Below are 20547 nucleotides of genomic sequence, written 5' to 3' on the forward strand. Positions count from 1 at the left end.
AAACTCATGCTCACTAACAGTCACTCCTCATTTTCCCCCAACTCTTGAGCCCTAAGCAACTTTCTGTCTCTATAGATTTACTCTTTGACATTTCATATACATGGAATCATAGAGTATGTGGCTCTTCTGTCACTGGCTTCTTACAGCGTAATGTTTTCAGTATTCATGGTGTAACATGTTATCAGTGCTTCATTCCTTTTTATTATCAGGAATTCCATTTTATGGATATTTGTGGATGTGTGTCTTACTTTCTCTTGGATGTACCTCAGAGTGGAATTGCTGGGTGATATACAGTAACACTGTGTTTAACATTTTGAGGACTTGCCAAACTTTCCAATGGGCTGTATGCCGTTTTACATTCCCACCAGCAGTGTATGAGGGTTCTGATTTCTCCACAGCCTTAACACTTGTTATATCTCTTTGACTATAGCCATTCGTGTGTGTGTGAAGTAGTATCTGGTTGTGCCTTTGAGCTGTATTTCCTGGGAAACGAATGTTATTTTTTGATATTTGTTTATAGACAAAAATGGACAGTATGTGCAGTTTTGTATTCTGCCTTTGCATTTAAGCATGTTTTTAGCATTAGCAAGCTTGTTTACAAAAGAATTTCCCTCATTGCTCCTTCCTTTTTCATTCCCCAAACCTTAATTCTTAGTGAAAACTTGCCTAAATTATATGCATAGAAAACAAAGTCTATGGGAACGTAAACCAAATTGGTTATCAGGGGACAAGAGGGTATAAGATTAGGGGAATTATAATTTCTATCTTCAGTATTTCTGTAATGTTTGAATTTTTACACTGATTACATATCTTCCTGTAATCATGAACATAAATTATTATGAATTATTTCCTTGGAGGACTAAGATTCAGAATGAAAAAATACTTACATATTTAAAAGTCATAATTAACATTATATTGTCATTCAAATAGAATAATTTTAGCAAATAAGATGCATATAGACCACTTGCTTAGGTAAATTTACTTCTGTGTTATCCTGGAATATGACACATATACTACACAGAAATTAAATATATATATATACTTATATATATACACATACAATATATATGGACTTAGTATTATAGTAAGGAAAGCAAATATTGGTTTGGGCTTTTGACTAGCTTTTGGAAAAGTACATAGTTTAGAATTGAATTTTCTAAAGGTATTTACTACTAATAATATATTTATTTAGTTTTTTAGTCTAATATTGATCCAATAAGTTAGTCACTGACTAGGGCTTAGAAGAACTTTTTTAATAGGGATTTTCATTGTGATAGGATTTGAAATCTCTAGTCATTGGGATCTGTTTATATGATCTCCAGGCAAGTTTCTGGCAGGAATATTTATAATTGTTTATGTAGAGGAAAGTGGCTGTTTGAACACTGTAGCTCCTGTTGAGTAATAGAATTATAGGTACGTGTAATTGGCCCTAAAGATTCCTGGGGTCGTTTCTAGGTAATGGGACAGTAGCCTTAGTAAAGTTTAAGAAAAGTTCCAGTTTACTTACACTTCAGGTAGTACAATAGGGAGATCCAGTTGGTAGCATTCAAGGAAGCCAGGAAGTTAATATACAGTTTTATACTTATTGTCTCATTTAACCCTCACAACATCCCTTCAGGGTCACTACCTTGATAATGGTATTATCTCCATTTTGCAGGTAAGGAAAGGGAGGCTCAGAGAGATTAAGTAATTTACTCAAAGTAACACAGCCAGTATGTAGCAGAGCTGGGATTTGAATCCAAGTCTGTCAGACTCCAAAACCCATGCTCTTTCCAGTACTTCACACTGCAGCAGGTAAGTATGATACTTGGCCTTGTGTTTGCCTTATCAGGGCACCCTATACTTAGGCCTATTTCCATTACCTCACTATCCAGCTCCTCTTAGATTCCTGTTAGAACATGTGACTTGGACAAAGCTCAGTCCTTATACATCCTGATTGCAGTGGTCCTGATTGTCAGTTCTTTCTGGACATTGCAGTGATTCTTCCAGGAAGAGGAGTGTGCATTTTTGCTTTCAAAATATGATTTCCTGACATTGTAATACAGCAACAAAATTTGTCCTGGAGTTTGCCAGCAGGGATATTCAACCCTGTTTTTGAAAGTGTCATTCATACTATAGGACCTAGGATTGTGTAGCCAGGAGACTGTGGGAAGTCATTTTGCTTTTTTTTCTTTTTTTGTAGGGAACACCATTCTCTAATCTCTAACCTACTTATATCATAAAATTGTGAGGGTGGAATGAGATAATAGATGTTAAACTGTATAAAGTACTATACAATAATTTACCCTTAAACTTTTCCAACAGCCCCATCGAAGTAGAGATTCCTCTTTTGTGAAATTCTTGTATACACTGACTTACTTCCATAAACCTTTTTAGTTGAAAAAGAGAATTTTGAGTGAGTGTGCTTGAATTGTAAATTACTCCAATTTGAGATATAGGGTTAACTAGTAACATTAAAAAGGATGTTCTGTATTATAGTATGCATATTAGATCAAGGTGAGGCTATTTTTAAGAATCTTGTTAGAAATTCTTTTTTTTTTTTAAGGGAAGTTCTAGAAACTTACACTAAGTAATGGCAAATGGATATTTGTAGTTGTACAATATCAATTACCTAGGTCATTGACTTTCTTTTGATTTCATTGGTTTATATTGGTGGTCTTTTTTTTCTACCTCTTCCAATTTTTTTTTTTTATATATAATGCATTATTTGTTTCAGGGGTACAGGTCTGTGATTGATCAGTCTTACACAATTCACAGCACTCACCACAACACATACCCTCCCCAGTGTCCATCACCCAATCACCCCATCCCCCTCACCTCACCCCCAGCAGCCCTCAGTTTGTTTCCTGTAGTTAAGAGTCTCTTATGGTTTGTCTCCCTCTGGTTTCATCTTGTTTCATTTCTTCCTCTTTTCTCCTATGATCCTCTGCCTTGTTTCTTAAATTCCACATGTTGGTGAGATCATAGGATAATTATCTTTCTCTGATTGATTTATTTCACTTAGCAGAATACTCTCTAGTTCCATCCATGTCATTACAGATGGCAAGATTCCAATTTTTAATGGCCGTGTAATACTCCATTGAATATATATACCCCATCTTTATCCATTCATCTGTCAGTGGATATCTGAGCTCTTTCCATAGTTTGGCTTTTGTGGGCGTTACTGCTATAAACATTGGGGTGCAGGTGCCCCTTCATATCACTACATCTGTATCTTTGGGGTAAATACCCAGTAGTGCAATTGCTGGGTAGGGTAGCTCTATTTTCAACTTTCTGAGGAACCTCTTTACTGTTTTCCAGAGTGGCTCTATGTTACTGGTCTTAAAAAAGATATTTGTAAGGCCTTTCATAACTTTTGTTCCCCATCTCCCTTTGTTCCTATAGTCTTAAATACATTCATTCATAAAGTTCATTTTTAATAAGGGCTCAGTATATACTGAGGAGACATAAAGCAGTGAGTTCATAGGAGGGAGCAAAAGAGGCAAAAGTCCCTGCCCTCATGCAGCTTACATTTCAATTGGGGGATAGATATTACAGACCACAAACAAAATAAGTAAATCATAGTTATTTGATAATGAGACAATAGAAAAAAATAAAGGGAAGGGAGACTGTGCATTTAAACAAGTGATAGGGAAGCCCTTATTGAGAGAAATTGCATCTAGACAGCAATCTGAAGGTGATGAGGCAGGGAGCTGTCTTTCCCCTTGTCAGCCAGGGGGAGATCATGCCAACCAGTACAAAGGACCTGAGGTAGTAATGTGCAGGATCAACAGTAAGGAGGTCAGTGTAATTAAAATGGAGTGTGTGAATTTGGGAGTGCCTTACAGTCCATTTTGCATTTTGAGGACTTTACCTTTGCATGAAATAGGAAGTCATTGAGTTTTTGAGGAGAATCCTAATTCAGGAACACATCCTTGGAAATTGCACAGATAATACCCTATAAATAAAAGGTATTACTAGATATCATTATTCCTTTATGGAAATGTATGTTTTTATAAACAGGCAAATATATAAAAAAATGTGCTGCCAATAAGTACTTACGTGAGGAAAAATGTATTAGAAAACTTCACAGAAGTATTTTTAGTTTAAAAGATCAGTCAATGTAGGAAGATAGGTTTATTTTTAAGAGTTAACTAATAATAGCTTTTTAAAATGGAGGATGATGTGTTTATGACGTGATCTCTAAAATAGTAAATTGTGGTGTCATAATGAGGATTATATCACTCTGGGTAACACGGTGGCAAAGGAGATGAACTGAAACATCTGATTCTTATTTTTTACCTCAAGAATGTTTACTTAAGCAATAATAATTTAGTATAACGAGTATGGGATAAGAAATTAAAAGTGCTGGATCTTGTCTGTGAAGTAATTGGTCTTTCAGGTGAAGTAACCATGTAATGTAAACAATTTATGGTAAGTACATTTTTTTTCAATTCCATCAAGTTGTTAGTAATTTTTTAGGTTCTAAATTACCTAGTTTTACCTGAGTGGAAATGTAGTGTCTAATTTAGAGCTCAGCCTGGAACATCTCTTTGCCAATGATAGGTCCTTGAGTGCATTTCCTTTCCTCCTCCTTTTGACTCCCCTCCTTTTCTCTTTCTCTGTTTTGTTTATTTAAAATTTTTTTTTTTTTATTAATTTGACAGAGAGAAATCACAAGTAGACAGAGAGGCAGCCAGAGAGAGAGAGAGAGAGAGAGGGAAGCAGGCTCCCTGCTGAGCAGAGAGCCCGATGCGGGACTCGATCCCAGGACCCTGAGATCATGACCTGAGCCGAAGGCAGCGGCTTAACCCACTGAGCCACCCAGGCGCCCTCCTGTATACTCTTTTTATAGGAATCTAGTCTTGATTATCTTGGTTGACTAGATTAGTTAACTCGGAAGAGTTACTAACATTGTTTTGAACACTGAGCTTTTCTGCTGATTTTGCATCTACCAGATGTCTGATACTTCTTAACCTGGTTTCAGGCTCTTCACAACCTGTATTTCCTTTTAATTAGCTAGCCACTGTCCTGACTAGAATATTTTATTTACTGCCTTCCAAATAATACATACTTAGTAATCTCTTAAGTTCATGCATAAGGCATAAGTATATGTATATGTATAGTATGTATAGTATGTCCCATGCTTTTTCTATGTCTCCGTTTCTGCTCATGCCTTATCATTTTCTTTCAATTCTTTTTTGTCTTCTTCTCTTATGCACGTTCTACTTATATTTCAGGATCAAATTCATATTCAAACTTCTCTGTAAAGCTTTTTCTATCTACCTGAGCCTGTGTTTTCTTTCTTTGAATTTTTACAGAAATGGTCATTGGCAATTGATCATAAAGTTTTATTGCAGCTTTGAACTAGTACTTTAGCGGTATTAGTCAAGGGTCTCCACAGAAACAGAACAATAGGATGTGTGTGTGTGTAAAAAGAAATTTATTATAAGCAATTGGCTATGTGATCATGGAGGCTGACAAGTCCCAAGATCCTCCAGGTTGGCAAGTTGGAGACCCAGGAGAGCTGAGTGAGTGGTGTAGTTCCATTTCAAAGGCTGGCAGGCTTGAGACCCAGGAAGAGCTGGTGTTTCATGTGAATCTGAAGGTAGAAGGAAACCAATATCCCAGTTTGAAGGCAGTCAGGCAAAAGGAATTCTCTTTATATTTATTTGCTGCACATTCCTGTGTCTTGTCTTGCCTGTTAGTAGGTAAGCACCTTGAGGTCAGGGACTCCCTGTCCTATTTGCTTGCTTACCATCCATGAGTCCTTGCATGGTAGAAGGACTTCGATGTGGTAGGTGCATCTGTATACTTTCTAAAACCATAACATTTTAGAGCTGGAAGGGCCTTTGAGGTTATCTTGTTTTAGAGTTGGGGAATCAAGAACTGCTTTAAAACAGGAAAGTCAGTAATATACCCCTTTATTTGGGTGTTAGAAGAATAAGATGAGCTAATGTAATGTGTGTGAAAAGTGAAGTGTCTTATTAATTAAAACCTTTTTTTTCCCTTTGGCTTAGAGCATAAATCAATATAGTTTACAGAGTCCTTTAATGTAATTGGACAATATTTCTGGGTAGAGATTTCACCTTTTTTCTTCCCTTATTCATATTCACATATAGTTCCAAAATGTCCGTATTCATATAGATGTTTGGATCTGAGATTGTATCATTATTGCCTCAAAGCATTTTATCTGAATGTTGAATTTGCTGATTTGTATAGAATATTCTAATTAGGTATTCAAACTCAAGTCATCATAATCAATGAGTAGCCTTAGCTTTTGGACATACGTATATTGAGGCTGCAGATTGAGGCTATAGAAGTTGAAGTTATAGTATCTAAACATTATAATAGTTTAATTTTAATTAAATACTCTTCTTCAGAAGTCTTCAATTATGAAAACTGGTATTGATTATTTTTCAAATGTTTTTATTTAATGTTTTTCCTTAGATTTTCTTGTAATCACATCTTAAAGCCTTCAAGATGGTACTAGCAGACCTTGGAAGAAAAATAACATCAGCATTACGCTCATTGAGCAATGCCACCATCATCAATGAAGAGGTATGTAAAATGTGTGAAATATATATGATTGCACATCATTACTACATCGGGACATGAATTATTAGTAATCTCTATGTTTATATTTGTTTTGATGTAGATTTAATAACTATAGATAAAAATTTAAAGCTGGATACACTATATGGTGTTTTTTATTGAGTTGACTATCTTACTATTTTACTTTCTATAAAGAATTATAAAAAAAGGAAACAGAAACCCCCCAAATCTTAACTAACATGTAAAAATGGCATACATTTTTTGTTTTAAAAATGGCTTAGAGGGCGCCTGGGTGGCTCAGTGGGTTAAGGCTCTGTTTTCGGCTCGGGTCATGATCTCAGGGTCCTGGGATTGAGCCCCGCATCAGGCTCTCTGCTCAGCAGGAAACCTGCTTCCCCCTCTCCCTCTGCCTGCCTCTCTGCCTACTTGTGATCTCTCTCTGTCAAATAAATAAATAAAATCTTTTAAAAAAGTAAAAAAGGCTTAGATCTGGAGACATTGGCCTGAAACTTCAGTGTCCTGCTTCTTTCTTCTTGGGTAGGCATGTGCGCATCTCATCTTTTTCTCCTTCACTTTTATTCCGCTTTCTCATAGAAGGCTGGTATTTTCATGTTGTCTACTTTGATTTTCTCTGAAATCCTCATCCAGTTTTTTTGCTTTTATTTGTTTTTATTATTTAGTTTTTGTAAGCTGACTCCTTATATGGTATCTGAAGTACTCTTCCTCCTGGCACTCTTGTTTTTAGTTTTAAATATTTCTGTTGGGTCCCCTCCCTCCTCAGAGCTTTGTACCATTGCTTTGCTACTGCTCATTAAACCTTTTACTGCCCACATGGTATTTTCATGTTGTCTACTTTGATTTTCTCTGAAATCCTCATTCAGTTTTTTTGCTTTTATTTGTTTTTATTATTTAGTTTTTGTAAGCTGACTCCTTATATGGTATCTGAAGTACTCTTCCTCCTGGCACTCTTGTTTTTAGTTTTAAATATTTCTGTTGGGTCCCCTCCCTCCTCAGAGCTTTGTACCATTGCTTTGCTACTGCTCATTAAACCTTTTACTGCCCACCAAAAAAAAAAAAACCTGTTATCCAACCCCCCCATACCTTGTATCTTAATGATTTGTCAATTGAAGAAGATGAGAGTCCCCAAGTATACTTTATATTTGTGGTACCAATGGGACAGTACTGAATTTGGTTTTAGAAGACCTCGTTAGCCACCTGCTTAGTAGCTTGTGATAGAAATCTGGGCAAGTTAGCTTCAGATTCCTTAATGTATAAAATGAGAAAAACAGCATTTATCTTACAAGGTGCTTTTAAGGATCTAAATAAATAATAGATTAAAAAAGTACTTTCTAGGGGCACCTCGTGGCTCAGTCAGTTAAGCATCTGACCCTTGATTTCAGTTCAGGTAATGATGTTGGGTTTGTGAGACTGAGCCCCACCTTAGGCTCTGTGCTGGGCACAGGGTCTGGTTGGGAATCTCTCTCTCCCTCTGCCCCTCACTGTTCCTCTCTCTCCCTCTCTTGAAGGAAAAAAAAGTGCTTTCTAACTTGGAGGTTTGGAAAATAAAATTTTTTTTGAACTAAAAAAACTTTTATTCTAGTGTAGTTAATATACTGTGCTATATTAAATATAGTTTCAGGTATACAATACAGTGATTTGCTAGTTCTGTACCTTACTCAGTGCTCACTGAAAAAAAAATCTAATGTAGAATTTGCTATCAATACCTTAATAAGTTAATGGTATTAAATAATTTTGGGACCATCTTTGAGTTCAGCTAGTCCAGCCTCTCAGTTAACAGCAACAGGAAGTCAGTTCCACGTGTTTATTTTCCAAAAAGCCAGGATTAGTATCTTTTCTAATTCCTCATCCGGGGTTTTTTCTAATAATTATTATTAAATGATAAATCATAATTTAAACCATTGTGCGTGCAGTCTTTGGTATTCAGAATAAATAAAACAGCAGCCTTCCAAACAGTTTTCCCTGTTGTGTAACCCTTATGCTGTTTATGTTTATAGTAGAGAAAAAAGAAACCAGGGAGAAGAGCTTGGTGGGAAGTATAGTAACAGCTGTTGCTTGTATTGGCAACTTCTCTGCTCTTAGTACTGTGCTGCTAGGGAATTAACAAGAATCTCTCTAATGAAAGATCTCTCTAATGAAAGATCAGTTCCATTTTTATCAGACTCCATTAATAAGAGATGGATCTGATGAGCCTCTGTAGGATGAAGTGAGTTAAAGGTAGGAATTATTCAAGAAATATTCCAGGGCCCATTTTATTTTTTAAGATTTTATTTTTGAGGCACCTGGGTGGCTCAGTTGGTTAAGTGTCTGCCTTCAACTCAGGTCATGATCCCAGGGTCCTGGGATTGAGCCCCATGTCATCGGGCTCCCTGCTCAGCCAAGAGTCTGCTTCTCCCTCTCCTTCTGTCCCTCTCCCTGCCTGTGGTTTCTCTCTCTTTCTCTCAAATTAATAAAATCTTTAAAAAAAAATCTATGCAGCCATCAAGAGAAACGAAATCTTGCCATTTGCAATGACATGGATGGAACTAGAGGGTATTATGCTAAGTGAAGTAAGTCAATCAGAGAAAGACAATTATCATGTGATCTCTCTGATATGAGGGGTTTGAGAGGTAGGGTGGGGAGTCTTGGGGGGTAGGGAGGGGAAAAAATGAAACAATATGGGATGGGGAGGGAGACAAACCATAAGAGACTCTTAATCTCACAAAACAAACTGAGGGTTTCTGGGGGGTTGGTGGGGAGGGATAGGGTGGCTGGGTTATGGATATTGGGGAGGGTATGTGCTATGGTGAATGCTGTGAAATGAGTAAGCCTGATGATTCACAGGCCTGTACCCCTGGGGCAAATAATACATTACATGTTAATAAAAAAAATTTTTTTTAATCAAAAAATCAAAAGATTTTAGTTTTGAGTTAATCTGTACATCCATTGTGGGGCTCGAACTCATAACCCCGAGAGCAGGAGTCACATGCTGTTAACTGACTGAGCTAGCCGACAGTGCCCTAGGGCCTGCATTTTTGCAGACTTTTTGCTGGCGCCAGGGCTATAGCAGTGACAAAAGACTAAAATCCCTGCCCTCATGGAGCACACAGGTTACTGTGTAAACCCTTATTTACCTGAGCAACAAAAACTTCATCTTTTTTTTAAGACTTTATAGTTAAGACCTTTTAACCACAGCACCTTGTAACTCAGCAAATATGTGGTGATAGTTATTAATGGAGGATAGTTTTCTTTTCAACTTTGTTCCTCTGCTGTGAGTGGACATAGTAAGACTGCTAGGTCAGACTGGGTCAGTTTCTTCTGTTGCATTTTCCTCCTACTAGTCCAATTAAGCAGATATTGTGAATATAAAGTGCTGTGTATCAGCAGCAGAAGGCATTCAATGGCAACATGGATTGCATAATAACTTTCTTAGGCTTGCATATTGTCTTTACTATTGTTACTTTAATATAGGAATAAAATTTTAACAATACTTGGTTGAATAAAACTAAATGGAATATCTTTTTTAAAAAATTAACATATAATACATTATGTGTTTCAGAGGTACAGGTCTGTGATTCATCAGTCTTACACAACACCCAGAGCTCAACCACAATGCATACCCTCCCCAATGTCCATCACCCAGTCTTCCCATCCCTTCCCACCTGGCAACCCTCAGTTTTGTTTCCTATCATTAAGAGTGTCTTATGGTTTGTCTCCCTCTCTGGTTTCATCTTGTTTCATTTTTCTTTCTTCCCCAGGATCCTCTGCCTTGTCTCTTAAATTGCGTGTTATCAGTGAGATCATGTGATAATTGTCTTTCTCTGATTAACTTATTTCACTTAGCGTAATACCCTCTAGTTCCATCCACATCATTGCAAATGGCAAGATTTCAATTAAATGGAATATCTTATTTTGGCAAAATGATTAGACATTTGCTAAGATTACCTCTCTGAGGCTAATTGAGAACATTTTTTTCTCTAACAGTGTAGTATTGTTTTTATTAAGCTATGGTAGTATATGATGACCACTCAGTCGTTGTTTTTATGTGCTTGAAATGACATACTAGGAGTGCTAAATTTTTATGTATTTATATATTTGCAGGTATTAAATGCTATGCTAAAAGAAGTATGTACAGCATTATTGGAAGCCGATGTTAATATTAAACTAGTGAAGCAACTAAGAGAAAATGTAAAGTAAGTTAAATTAATCAGGTAAAAGCCAGGCAAACTAAATTTAGTTTACTGGGATGAAGAGCTAACTAGAAAAGTCTGCTATATCATGAAACATTTCTGCCGGATGGCTTTTGAAAAGAACAGAACTCATATGTTGCAAGACTGCTTTGATAGTGTGTTTCCATGATGATGTTTCAAAGAATAAACTACATGTGGCTTTAATTTAATTATGGATTTCTTTCCGTTTTACTACTCCTTTATTTGGATGGATTCAATCTTACACAATATAGTATTTTAATATAAAAGCTTTTTAACAGTTCTTCATAGAAAAGTGGTGCCATTTTATCCTCTTCAGGCTTAAGATGACATTAATCAGCCTCCTTCATTGTTGGAGAATTGTATTCATTCTTGTTCTCTTGGTTTTCCTGCCTGTATTTGAGCGAAGGAGTAATGTGTGTCGTCTCCGTTACTGTGTTCTTTGGGAGAGGCACTGACTGGGGCAGGCCATATAGAATAATACAGGCATCTCAATTAACTGTTGGACTCCTAGCCCTTGTCATGTTCAGGCCATTTCTCCTTTTCGTATTGTTAGACTGGGTAATAAATGTAGAACGACTGGCATTTAAGTATTTAGAACTAGAGAAAAAAATCCCATTCTCTGCTGTGTGTGAAGATGTATAAAATATATATGCTGTAAAAATAAAATTACTTTGCAGTGATATGAGGACAAATTGATATTTTGACTTTCAAAAGAAAGCCTTGAAAAACTAACCATGGTCTTATGTCTAATATTTCATGGTAAATTTTTCCATAGACTTATGAATCTGTAGTAATTTTATACATGTTAATCAGAAGACTATTAATGTGAATGACTGAATACTTTTATATTTTTTTTGAGCAGAAACTTTTTTCGGAGTGTCTTAACTGGCTTTTCTCTCTCCTCCCCACAAAAACTATCATCATGAAGGTCTGCTATTGATCTTGAAGAGATGGCATCTGGTCTTAACAAAAGAAAAATGATTCAGCATGCTGTATTTAAAGAACTTGTGAAGGTAAAAGTATCAGGATTGTGCTATATGATTCTCCATGGACTGTAGTGGGTAAAAATACATTAGCACCGCCAATAGGAATACTGTTTCAGAATATTTTTAAATGTTTTTATAGAATATTCCTCTATTAAAAATATTAATTGAAGGATTATTAACTTTTCTAAAGGGGCCTATTTTTATTATAGAGTTTTCTGAATACAAAGTTCTGAGTATAGATATGAAAGGCCAGCACTGTTCCTGTAAAAATTCCCAAAGCTGGGTTACGAAAGGTAGAACTTCACTACAGATAAATTGATGGAAGGGCCTCTCCTGAGTTTATATCCTTTTTAATATCAGATTCTGCCTATTGAAGGTCCTGCTTTTGTACAGAAAGTCACTCTTGACAAGTGTTCTTTTCTGAACAGTTTATTGTGTCCAGAATTCCCTTTGAAAAGATCAGATATCCCAACTCTTGTGTACATTATGCGCAATTAGTGAAATTTTATTTTGCAAGTAGTAAATATAGCCTCTGGCCTGGTATCACCTTAGAACTGATATTGCTGCTGTGGTCATGAAAATTATGGTGAAAATCTTAGAGCATTAAAAAAATATGTATGGGTTCAGTGGTAGGGGGAAAAAAAGGAAGGAACTGAAAAAAAATTTTTTTAGAGGAACAGATGTCTGCTAGTGGTCTTCCAGTATTTTTCCATTTATTTTTTCATTTTCCAATAGTTTCATTTACTCCTTTGGTTTCAGCAGAGCTGATTGATTGATACTCAGAAAAAGTCTAGTATCTCAGATGGTTGTATCATTTCATGTAGTCTTATAGACTATTTAAAGAAAAAAAGAAAATCAGAACTTAAAGAGGTCAGAGACTTTATCCAGTCATACTTATCAGTTTGCAGTTGAGAAAAATGAGACACTTAGTAAGTGGCCGACACAGGTCTGATCGCCAAACTCCTTGTAGGACTCCTTATTTTATTTCCAGTTTGCTTTTCATCTAGCCTTGAGGTCAGTGCGGGGTTAGTGAAAATTTCTATTTTTAGGGTTTGGCATCTGTAGGCAATTCTGGTGCATTAACTGCTTTGTTAAGCATTTTTTGAGTACCTTCTTTATTCTTGGCAATATGTCAGATGTTGCTGATAGAGATAAATTAGACTGGTCCTTATACTCAGAAGCATATGGTCTAGAGCAGTGATGTGCAAAACAAGATCAAAACTTTTCATAATAATACTAAGACATTATTTGCCTTTTGTATTGTTTGATATTTGTGCCAGTAGTTCAAAATCAATGGTGGATAAAATTCCCTAGCATGAATCAAGGTCGGAGTACCAAACTATACTAGTAGTCATTATACTTTTTACTACTACACACTTGTTGTGGGAGGGGTGTGAAGCTGTTTTACTTAAGAATGCTTTTGATATCACAGACCTGTACCCTAAAAAAAAGAATGCCCTTGATGGAGCAGTAGAAGTTATTAGTTGTATTAAATCTTAACCTCTGAGTATATACACCTTTGTACGATTTTGTGGCATGAAATGGGAAGTACTTAGAAAGCTTTTTTGCTGCATACTGAAATTTGATGGTTGTTTTAAGAGACATGTGTGATTATTTGAGTGCAAGCTGAGCTAGCTGCTGCTTTCATAAAACACCGTTTTTATGTGAACAAACAACAGACAGATAATCTGTGGTAATTCAGACTTGAATAGGATTTTCAAGTAAAGTGAGCCTGTCACTTTCAGGCAAATAAATAGCTATATTGTGGCCAGGGAAAAAATTTGAGTTTTCCAGTGAAAACTAGAAACTTGGGGCGCCTGAGTGGCTCAGTGGGTTAAGCCTCTGCCTTTGGCTCAGGTCATGATCTCAGGGTCCTGGGATCGAGCCCTGCATCAGGCTCTCTGCTCAGCAAGGAGCCTGCCTCCCCTCCCCACCACCACCTGCCTCTCTGCCTACTTGTGATCTCTCTCGGTCAAATAAATAAATAAAATCTTAAAAAAAGAAAAAAGAAAACTAGAAACTTGTATCTCCACCATGAGTTTGACAGGACCCCAGTACATTTCTGATGCGATCAGAAACGATATAATAAATTTTCTTGTTGTGTAATGAAATTTGTCAGTGACTAATATATGATGTTATAAAATCATGCACCAGCATAAGTTGCATTCAAAGTGCAAGATAGAATAACAGATTTTAATGGAATGGAGTGTGGAGTTTATATGGTTTCAGATTCTACATTGCAACTAACTTTAAAAAACTACTCTAATTATAAAGGAATCCTGAGACTGAAAAGTACTGCTGTTTTAGGGTGCAGGAGGAATAGCAGTTAGATTTATAAAATAATTAGTCACTAAAACACATATGTTCCAAATATAGATTCATAGAGAGCTGAGTGCTTCTGCTGTGCGATACGGAGACCGGAGGTGAATGTAGGGTAGTGTGAGTATCTGAAAGGATCTAGAGGGAAGGAGAGTGAATTTATGTTTAAGATCGATTGTGCCTATTTCAGAAGTTTACTTAAAGCTAGGCCTGTGCCTGGGAAAGAGATAACAAAATGTGTTCTCTTTTCCTGCCTTTGCTACCACATGGCTTTCCTTGAAATTCAGGTATAATACAGACCGTGTGACCTTATGGTATCGTCTCACATGGGTCTTGCAAACTTTTTCTTAAGGACTAGATGGTTTAGGCTTTGTGGGCCATATGATTTCTGTTGCAGCTATCCCACTCTGCTGCTGTAGCACAAAAGCAGTAAATGAATGGGCCTGGCGATGTTCCATAAAAACTTTACTCATACATTGTTTGCCAGTCTCTGATCTAGGGCATTAACTGCAATTATGGCTTTATTATCATGTGGAGATACATGCTTCCAGCTCTCAACAACTGACTTGCAAAGGAACTGTTTTTTTAAATGAACTCATGTGTATCATTTGGGGACTGTCCATATATGAACCTTAATTTCCCACTGACTCATGAAATTGGTGATTATTTTTTACTGGCTCTCTAAATATAACAACTTCATAGAACAGTAGGTCTTCGGCATTGGAAAATTTGACATCTGACTGACCTGGAAAATCTTTCACATGAAATTTTCACATGTAATTTTGCTCATACATAAACATTTATTAAACTGAACATGAGGATAGGTGTCCCACTATGGCAGCTACTAGCCCCGTGTAGTTACTGAGCACTTGTAATGTAGTTAGTCCACATTGAGATGTGCTATAAGTATGAAAAAGATGTCAAATTTGAAGACCTCGTATGGGGAAAAGGAATATATAATATATCTCATTAATTTTTAAATGTAGATTATGTGTTGAAATGATAGCATTTTATTATATTGGATTAAATAAAGTATTAAAGTTATTATCACTTATTTTCATTTTCTTTAATGTCATTACTAGCAATTTAAAAGTTCATATGCAGCCTGCACATATATTTTTATATTTCTGTACTGCTGATGCAGATTGCTTCTTTGGCTCAAACTTGGTCTCACTGTTCACATTCTAGCTTATTCTAAAAAAAAAATGTCTTGTCTTGAGATCCTTTCTCTGAATTGGTTTGGGAGTATAGGTTTGCTTATGACTTTGCAGTGAATTATTTTATATTCTTAAATTTCACTATGCGTGTACAAAGGGAAATAGTAAGTTTGTATTAGAATGGTAGGATTATTGTTGCCTCTTATACTAAAATGTCTTTAAATTATTTTTACAATTTAGAATTTGTGGAGAGAGGGGTTTTGAACATAAGCATATGTTAACCTGATTTTATTTTTATTTTATTTTTGATACCTAGCTTGTAGACCCTGGAGTTAAAGCATGGACACCCACTAAAGGAAAACAGAATGTGATCATGTTTGTTGGATTGCAAGGGAGTGGTAAAACAACAACGTGTTCAAAGGTAAATTATACTTGTCTTAAAAAAGAGTCATGGAGAAGAGATGTTTGTATAAATCAAGTTTTATGTTAAAACCAGGCTAATATTGTTTCTTTACAATTTTCTGTTACTCAGTATATTATTACATTTTTGTAACAGCTTTTTTTTACAATAAGAAGGAATCCCAGAATCTCGCTTGTGGTTGTTTTTTTAAGAATGGAAGACTTTTTTATAACTATGCTGTTTCTTTTACCAAAGAGACTGGCCTACCCTTTAAGGAAGTGAGGATATAATTTTTGGAGAGTTTGCCCTATTTCCCATGGTTCAATGCTCCCTTTCTACAGTGTCCCACCCAGCATAATCTAGATCTTCATTTTACATATCCTTCTACTAATTTTTAATTCATTATACCACCTCTTTCTCCAGAATTGGGTGCCTCAGGTTTGTTACCAGATTTTGTTTCACAAGCCTCAGTTATGTTATAGTCTAGAAAAAAGAGAAAGGGATTATTTCTTAGAGGGTTATGTTATTGTTTTTATTAATTAACATTAATAGTAACTATTAATACTATTAATTAACTGTTAATACTATTAATTAACATTAATAGTAACATGAATAGTAACATTTTTCACTATGGTCGTGTATTGCTTGATCATTTTATATCCTTTGAATGTTACTGGATGGCAGTTAGAATTTAAACTTGTTAGCAAATTTGCTGTATTCAATAATGTAATAATAGGGGCGCCTGGGTGGCTCAGTTGGTTGAGTGTCCAACTCTGGATTTCTGCTCAGGTCATGATCTCAGGGTCATGAGATTGAGCCTCGTGTCAGGTTCTGCCTGTGTGTGACACACACAGACACACAAAGGAATATTATTCAGCCATAAAAAGAATGAAATCTTGCCCTTTGCTATGACATGGATGGAATATTATGCTAAGTGAAATAAGTCAGAGAAAGACAAATACCATATGATTTCACTCATATGTAGAATTTATTATTTTTTTTAAAGGATTTTTTTTTTTTGACAGGGAGACACAGTGAGAGAAGGAACACAAGCAGGGGGCATGGGAGAGGGAGAAGCAGACTTCCCACCAAGCAGGGAGCAATATGGGGCTAGATCCCAGGACCCTGGAATCCTGACCTGAGCTGAAGGCAGATGCTTAAATGACAGAGCCACCGAGGCGTTTTTTATATGTGGAATTTAAAAAACGAAACAAAGGGAGTAGAAAAGAGAGAGACACAAACCAAGAAACAGACCCTTAATTATTGAGAGCAAACTGCTGGTTACCAGAGGGGAGGTGGGTGGGGGATGGGGGACAGGTGATGGGGGTTAAGGAGTACACTTGCTGTGATGAGCTCCAGGTGCGTATGGACATGTGGAATCACTATTTTGTACCCCTGAAACCAGTATTACACTGTATGTTAAATGACTGGAATTTCAAACAAAAACTTAATGTAATAATATTACTTTCAGGAGAATATGAGGAGTTTTACTTTAATCTTTAAATAACAAGGGTAAACAGAAAGAATTGTGTGTATAGTAATTAGTTGTTATTGATACTCTATTTTTTAAATGTTCTTTTCCCAGTTAGCATATTATTACCAGAGGAAAGGTTGGAAGACGTGTTTGATATGTGCAGACACATTCAGAGCAGGTAATGTGTTGAAATTTGAAAACTGTTCTCTGAAATTTTTATTTTCAAGTTTTAGGACTCATTACCTCTTTTATCTTATAGGTGCTTTTGACCAACTAAAACAGAATGCTACCAAAGCAAGAATTCCATTCTATGGAAGGTGGGTTCTGGTTTTTATTTTGGTACTCCCTCATGTGTTTCATCTTGTCTGAGCTTTTATTTTATGCTACCTGGTCACATTTTCATATTTACTTAGAAGTTTGAATCTTCGGGGCACGTGGGTGGCTCAGTGGGTTAAGCTTCTGTCTTCAGCTCAGGTCATGGTCTCAGGGTCCTGGGATCAATCCCCGCATTGGGCTCTCTGCTCAGTGGGGAGCCCGCTTCCCACTCTCTCTCTCTGTCTGCCTCTCTGCCTACTTGTGATCTCTCTGTCAAATAAAAATCTTAAAAAAAAAGTTTTGATCTTCTTAGAACAAAGTGGGGATATAATTAATAAATTGTTATCTTTTGGGGGCGCCTGGGTGGCTCAGTGGGTTAAGCCGCTGCCTTCGGCTCAGGTCATGATCTCAGGGTCCTGGGATCGAGTCCCGCATGGGGCTCTCTGCTCTGCTCTGCCTGCTTCCTCCTCTCTCTCTCTCTCTCTCTCTCTCTGCCTGCCTCTCCGACTACTTGTGATTTCTCTCTGTCAAATAAATAAATAAAATCTTTAAAAAAATAAAAAATAAAAAAATAAATAAATTGATATCTTTTATTATAACATGACTGTTCTGATCCAGCCTGATAGATCAAAGTGGACATTGTTTAGTTTACAGTCTGCCTATACTTACCATCCTGCCTTGTATGCTTTCTCACCTGCTTCCCTATTCCTGCTGTTTCTTTTGAGACCTATCTGAAGCATTCCTGGATTAAACACACTGGGGAATTCTGTCTTTTCTTTAGTACATAATTTTAAAAAGCTTGTGTTTGATCATCCTAAAATAGCTTAGAATTTATAATTATCTCAGAGAGAGAGTCTCATCATTGCAGTCTTTCATTTGATAGAGTAGTTCAGTTACGAGTTTATCATGTTAGAATGATTAAAGAAAAGAATTAAGTCTAGATTGAATTTAGGACTTTTGCAGGGGGTAGCATTTTTCTTAACATTATTCATATAATTGGTTTCTTAGAAAGTTAAAACAAGCTAAAATTGGAGGTAATTTAATGAATGATATTTTGTTAGTCCTTGCCCTCTCCTTTTTGGCTAGCCAGAAATGCTAATGAACTTTGGCTTATTCTATATTCTTTATTTAAATTCTTTTTTCTCTCAGGTTTTTTTTTTTTATGATTTCTAATAGGTAGATTAGAGAATAATGTTAGGAATTTTATTTTTAGGATAAAAACTATTTCTAATAATAGATTTAAAAATCAAGCGATAAGAAAGTATCAAGGGATAATACAGTTATATCCTTAGGGTTCAAAATTTGTAAATAATTTAGCTGATAATTAACTATTGGCCAAAGCCAGAGCATTTTTTAAACAGTATTCTCCATACCATTAATTAAATAATTTCTCCTTTACTCATGTAAATTAAAGAAACATAATACACGTATGGAGTAAAGTATTAGTGATTGTTGTTTCCTTTGGGAGGACTGAAGGGCGTGGGACTGAGGAAGAATTTGAACTGCATCTCTGCTGTTCAGTTTACATATTAAGCATCTATTTTGGGGGGATATATGCAGAACTGTTTGTTATATTATCATTTGTTCTGTATTTTTAAAAATACATTGCTTAAAATTTTTGAAGAAGTGAAAGCACTAACAGTTTCACTTCCCAGTTTTTAGCACGTCCACTTGTGCCGTTTGTCTGTCTTTCTTTCTTTCTTTCTTTCAAGATTTTATTTATTTATTTGACAGAGATCACAAGTAGGCAGAGAGGCAGGCAGAGAGAGGGGAGGAAACAGGCTCCCTGCTGAGCTGAGAGCCTGATGTGGGTCTTGATCCCAGGACCCTAGGAGCATGACCTGGGCTGAAGGCAGAGACTTTAACTCACTGAGCCACCCAGGTGCCCCTTTTTCAGTGTTAGTGCAAATGAATACACAGATATAGTTAGATAATTTTAAATTGAAATGGCATCTATACTGCTTTTGTACTTTGTTTTGATAATGGTTATATGTAAATATGTCAAAACTCATCAAAATGAACACTTAAAATGGTGTCTTACTGTGTATCAGTAGACTACTATAGAGTTGATTACAAATGGGATCTTATTGACAAGATTGTGATTACTCTTGGGAGGGAGTGTGGTGCTGGTTCTGTTGTTTCTTGATCTGGGTGTGTTTGCTTTGTGAAAATTCACTGAGTTTACAGTTTGTGCAACTTTTCCATTTAAATGTATTATACTTCGTTAGCACATTTATTTAAAAAAATGGGATCTTAATAATTCTGGAATAGACCATATACTGTGTAAGGTAATTTTTTTATGACATCATTGCAGTTCCATTGTATACTTTTATATGATATGTTTCTTTGTACATTTATAAATTTTAATTGTTTTTAACATTTAAAAATAGCTGGTAATTGTAATCTTTTTTTTTTCAACATTCTCTTGCCCATTCTCACCTGTTTATTTTCCTAGATTAAATTTTAAAATTCCTCATTAAATTCAAAAATCTCCCTAAAGTTTGATGGGAACTACATTGAAACCAATTAACTTAGTGGAGAGCTGACACATTTACTATATTTGTTTTGTTGAGTTTGAGAATTTTTTATGTCATTCTTGCTTTAAAAATTTATGTCCTTAAATATAGTAATTTTCTTCATTTAAAACTCACGTATTTTCTTATTAAATGTCTTCCTATGTGATTTTTTATTGTTAATGTAGGGGGGAAAACTTTTTTTTAACATATGTCTTTTCATTTGACAGTATTGATCTGTGTAAAAAGTTGCTCCTTCTGAAAATGGTACAGATTAAAATGGGATCTCGTTTCTTGATTTTCAAGTAGAAAAGATATTTGAGGATTGTGAAAATGTGGTTATATCACGATTGTCGTTATATTAGGAATGAAATTAAACTTTTATGGAAAACACTTTCCTTTTAGAAACCAAAAGCTTACCCATTAAATGTAATAACATTCATATTGTAGGAGTCCCAGAAGAAGAGAGAGAAACGGGGGCAGATTATTGGTTGTAGGAAATAATAGCTAAAAACTTTCCTAACCTGCGGAAGGAAACAGACATCCAAATCCTGGAAGCCCACAGAACTCCCATCAAATTTAACAAAAAAGAAGTCAAATGCCTCAATTATCAGATCATTTGATTCAAATTCAAGGTGTAA

At 35.8% G+C, this 20547-nt stretch overlaps 1 protein-coding gene across 4 annotated transcripts in view; it reads left to right on the forward strand.

Annotated features, from left to right (window-relative positions):
- LOC131836464 (signal recognition particle subunit SRP54) overlaps positions 1-20547 on the forward strand; it is a 70483-nt gene that overhangs the window by 3598 nt on the left and 46338 nt on the right. For 2 of the 4 annotated variants that reach the window (XM_059181905.1, XM_059181899.1), the window contains exons 2-7: positions 6430-6540; positions 10633-10724; positions 11671-11755; positions 15521-15625; positions 17190-17256; positions 17338-17395. In XM_059181905.1, coding sequence (XP_059037888.1) covers positions 6463-6540; positions 10633-10724; positions 11671-11755; positions 15521-15625; positions 17190-17256; positions 17338-17395 — 485 coding nt within the window. In that variant the 5' untranslated portion in view covers positions 6430-6462. Of the gene's footprint in view, positions 1-1773; positions 1795-4312; positions 4414-6429; positions 6541-10632; positions 10725-11670; positions 11756-15520; positions 15626-17189; positions 17257-17337; positions 17396-20547 lie in introns of those variants that run through there. The other 2 variants (XM_059181900.1, XM_059181901.1) reach the window with 2 other exon arrangements.

This window comes from Mustela lutreola, chromosome 7, assembly GCF_030435805.1.
Source record: "Mustela lutreola isolate mMusLut2 chromosome 7, mMusLut2.pri, whole genome shotgun sequence".
NCBI lineage: Eukaryota > Metazoa > Chordata > Mammalia > Carnivora > Mustelidae > Mustela > Mustela lutreola.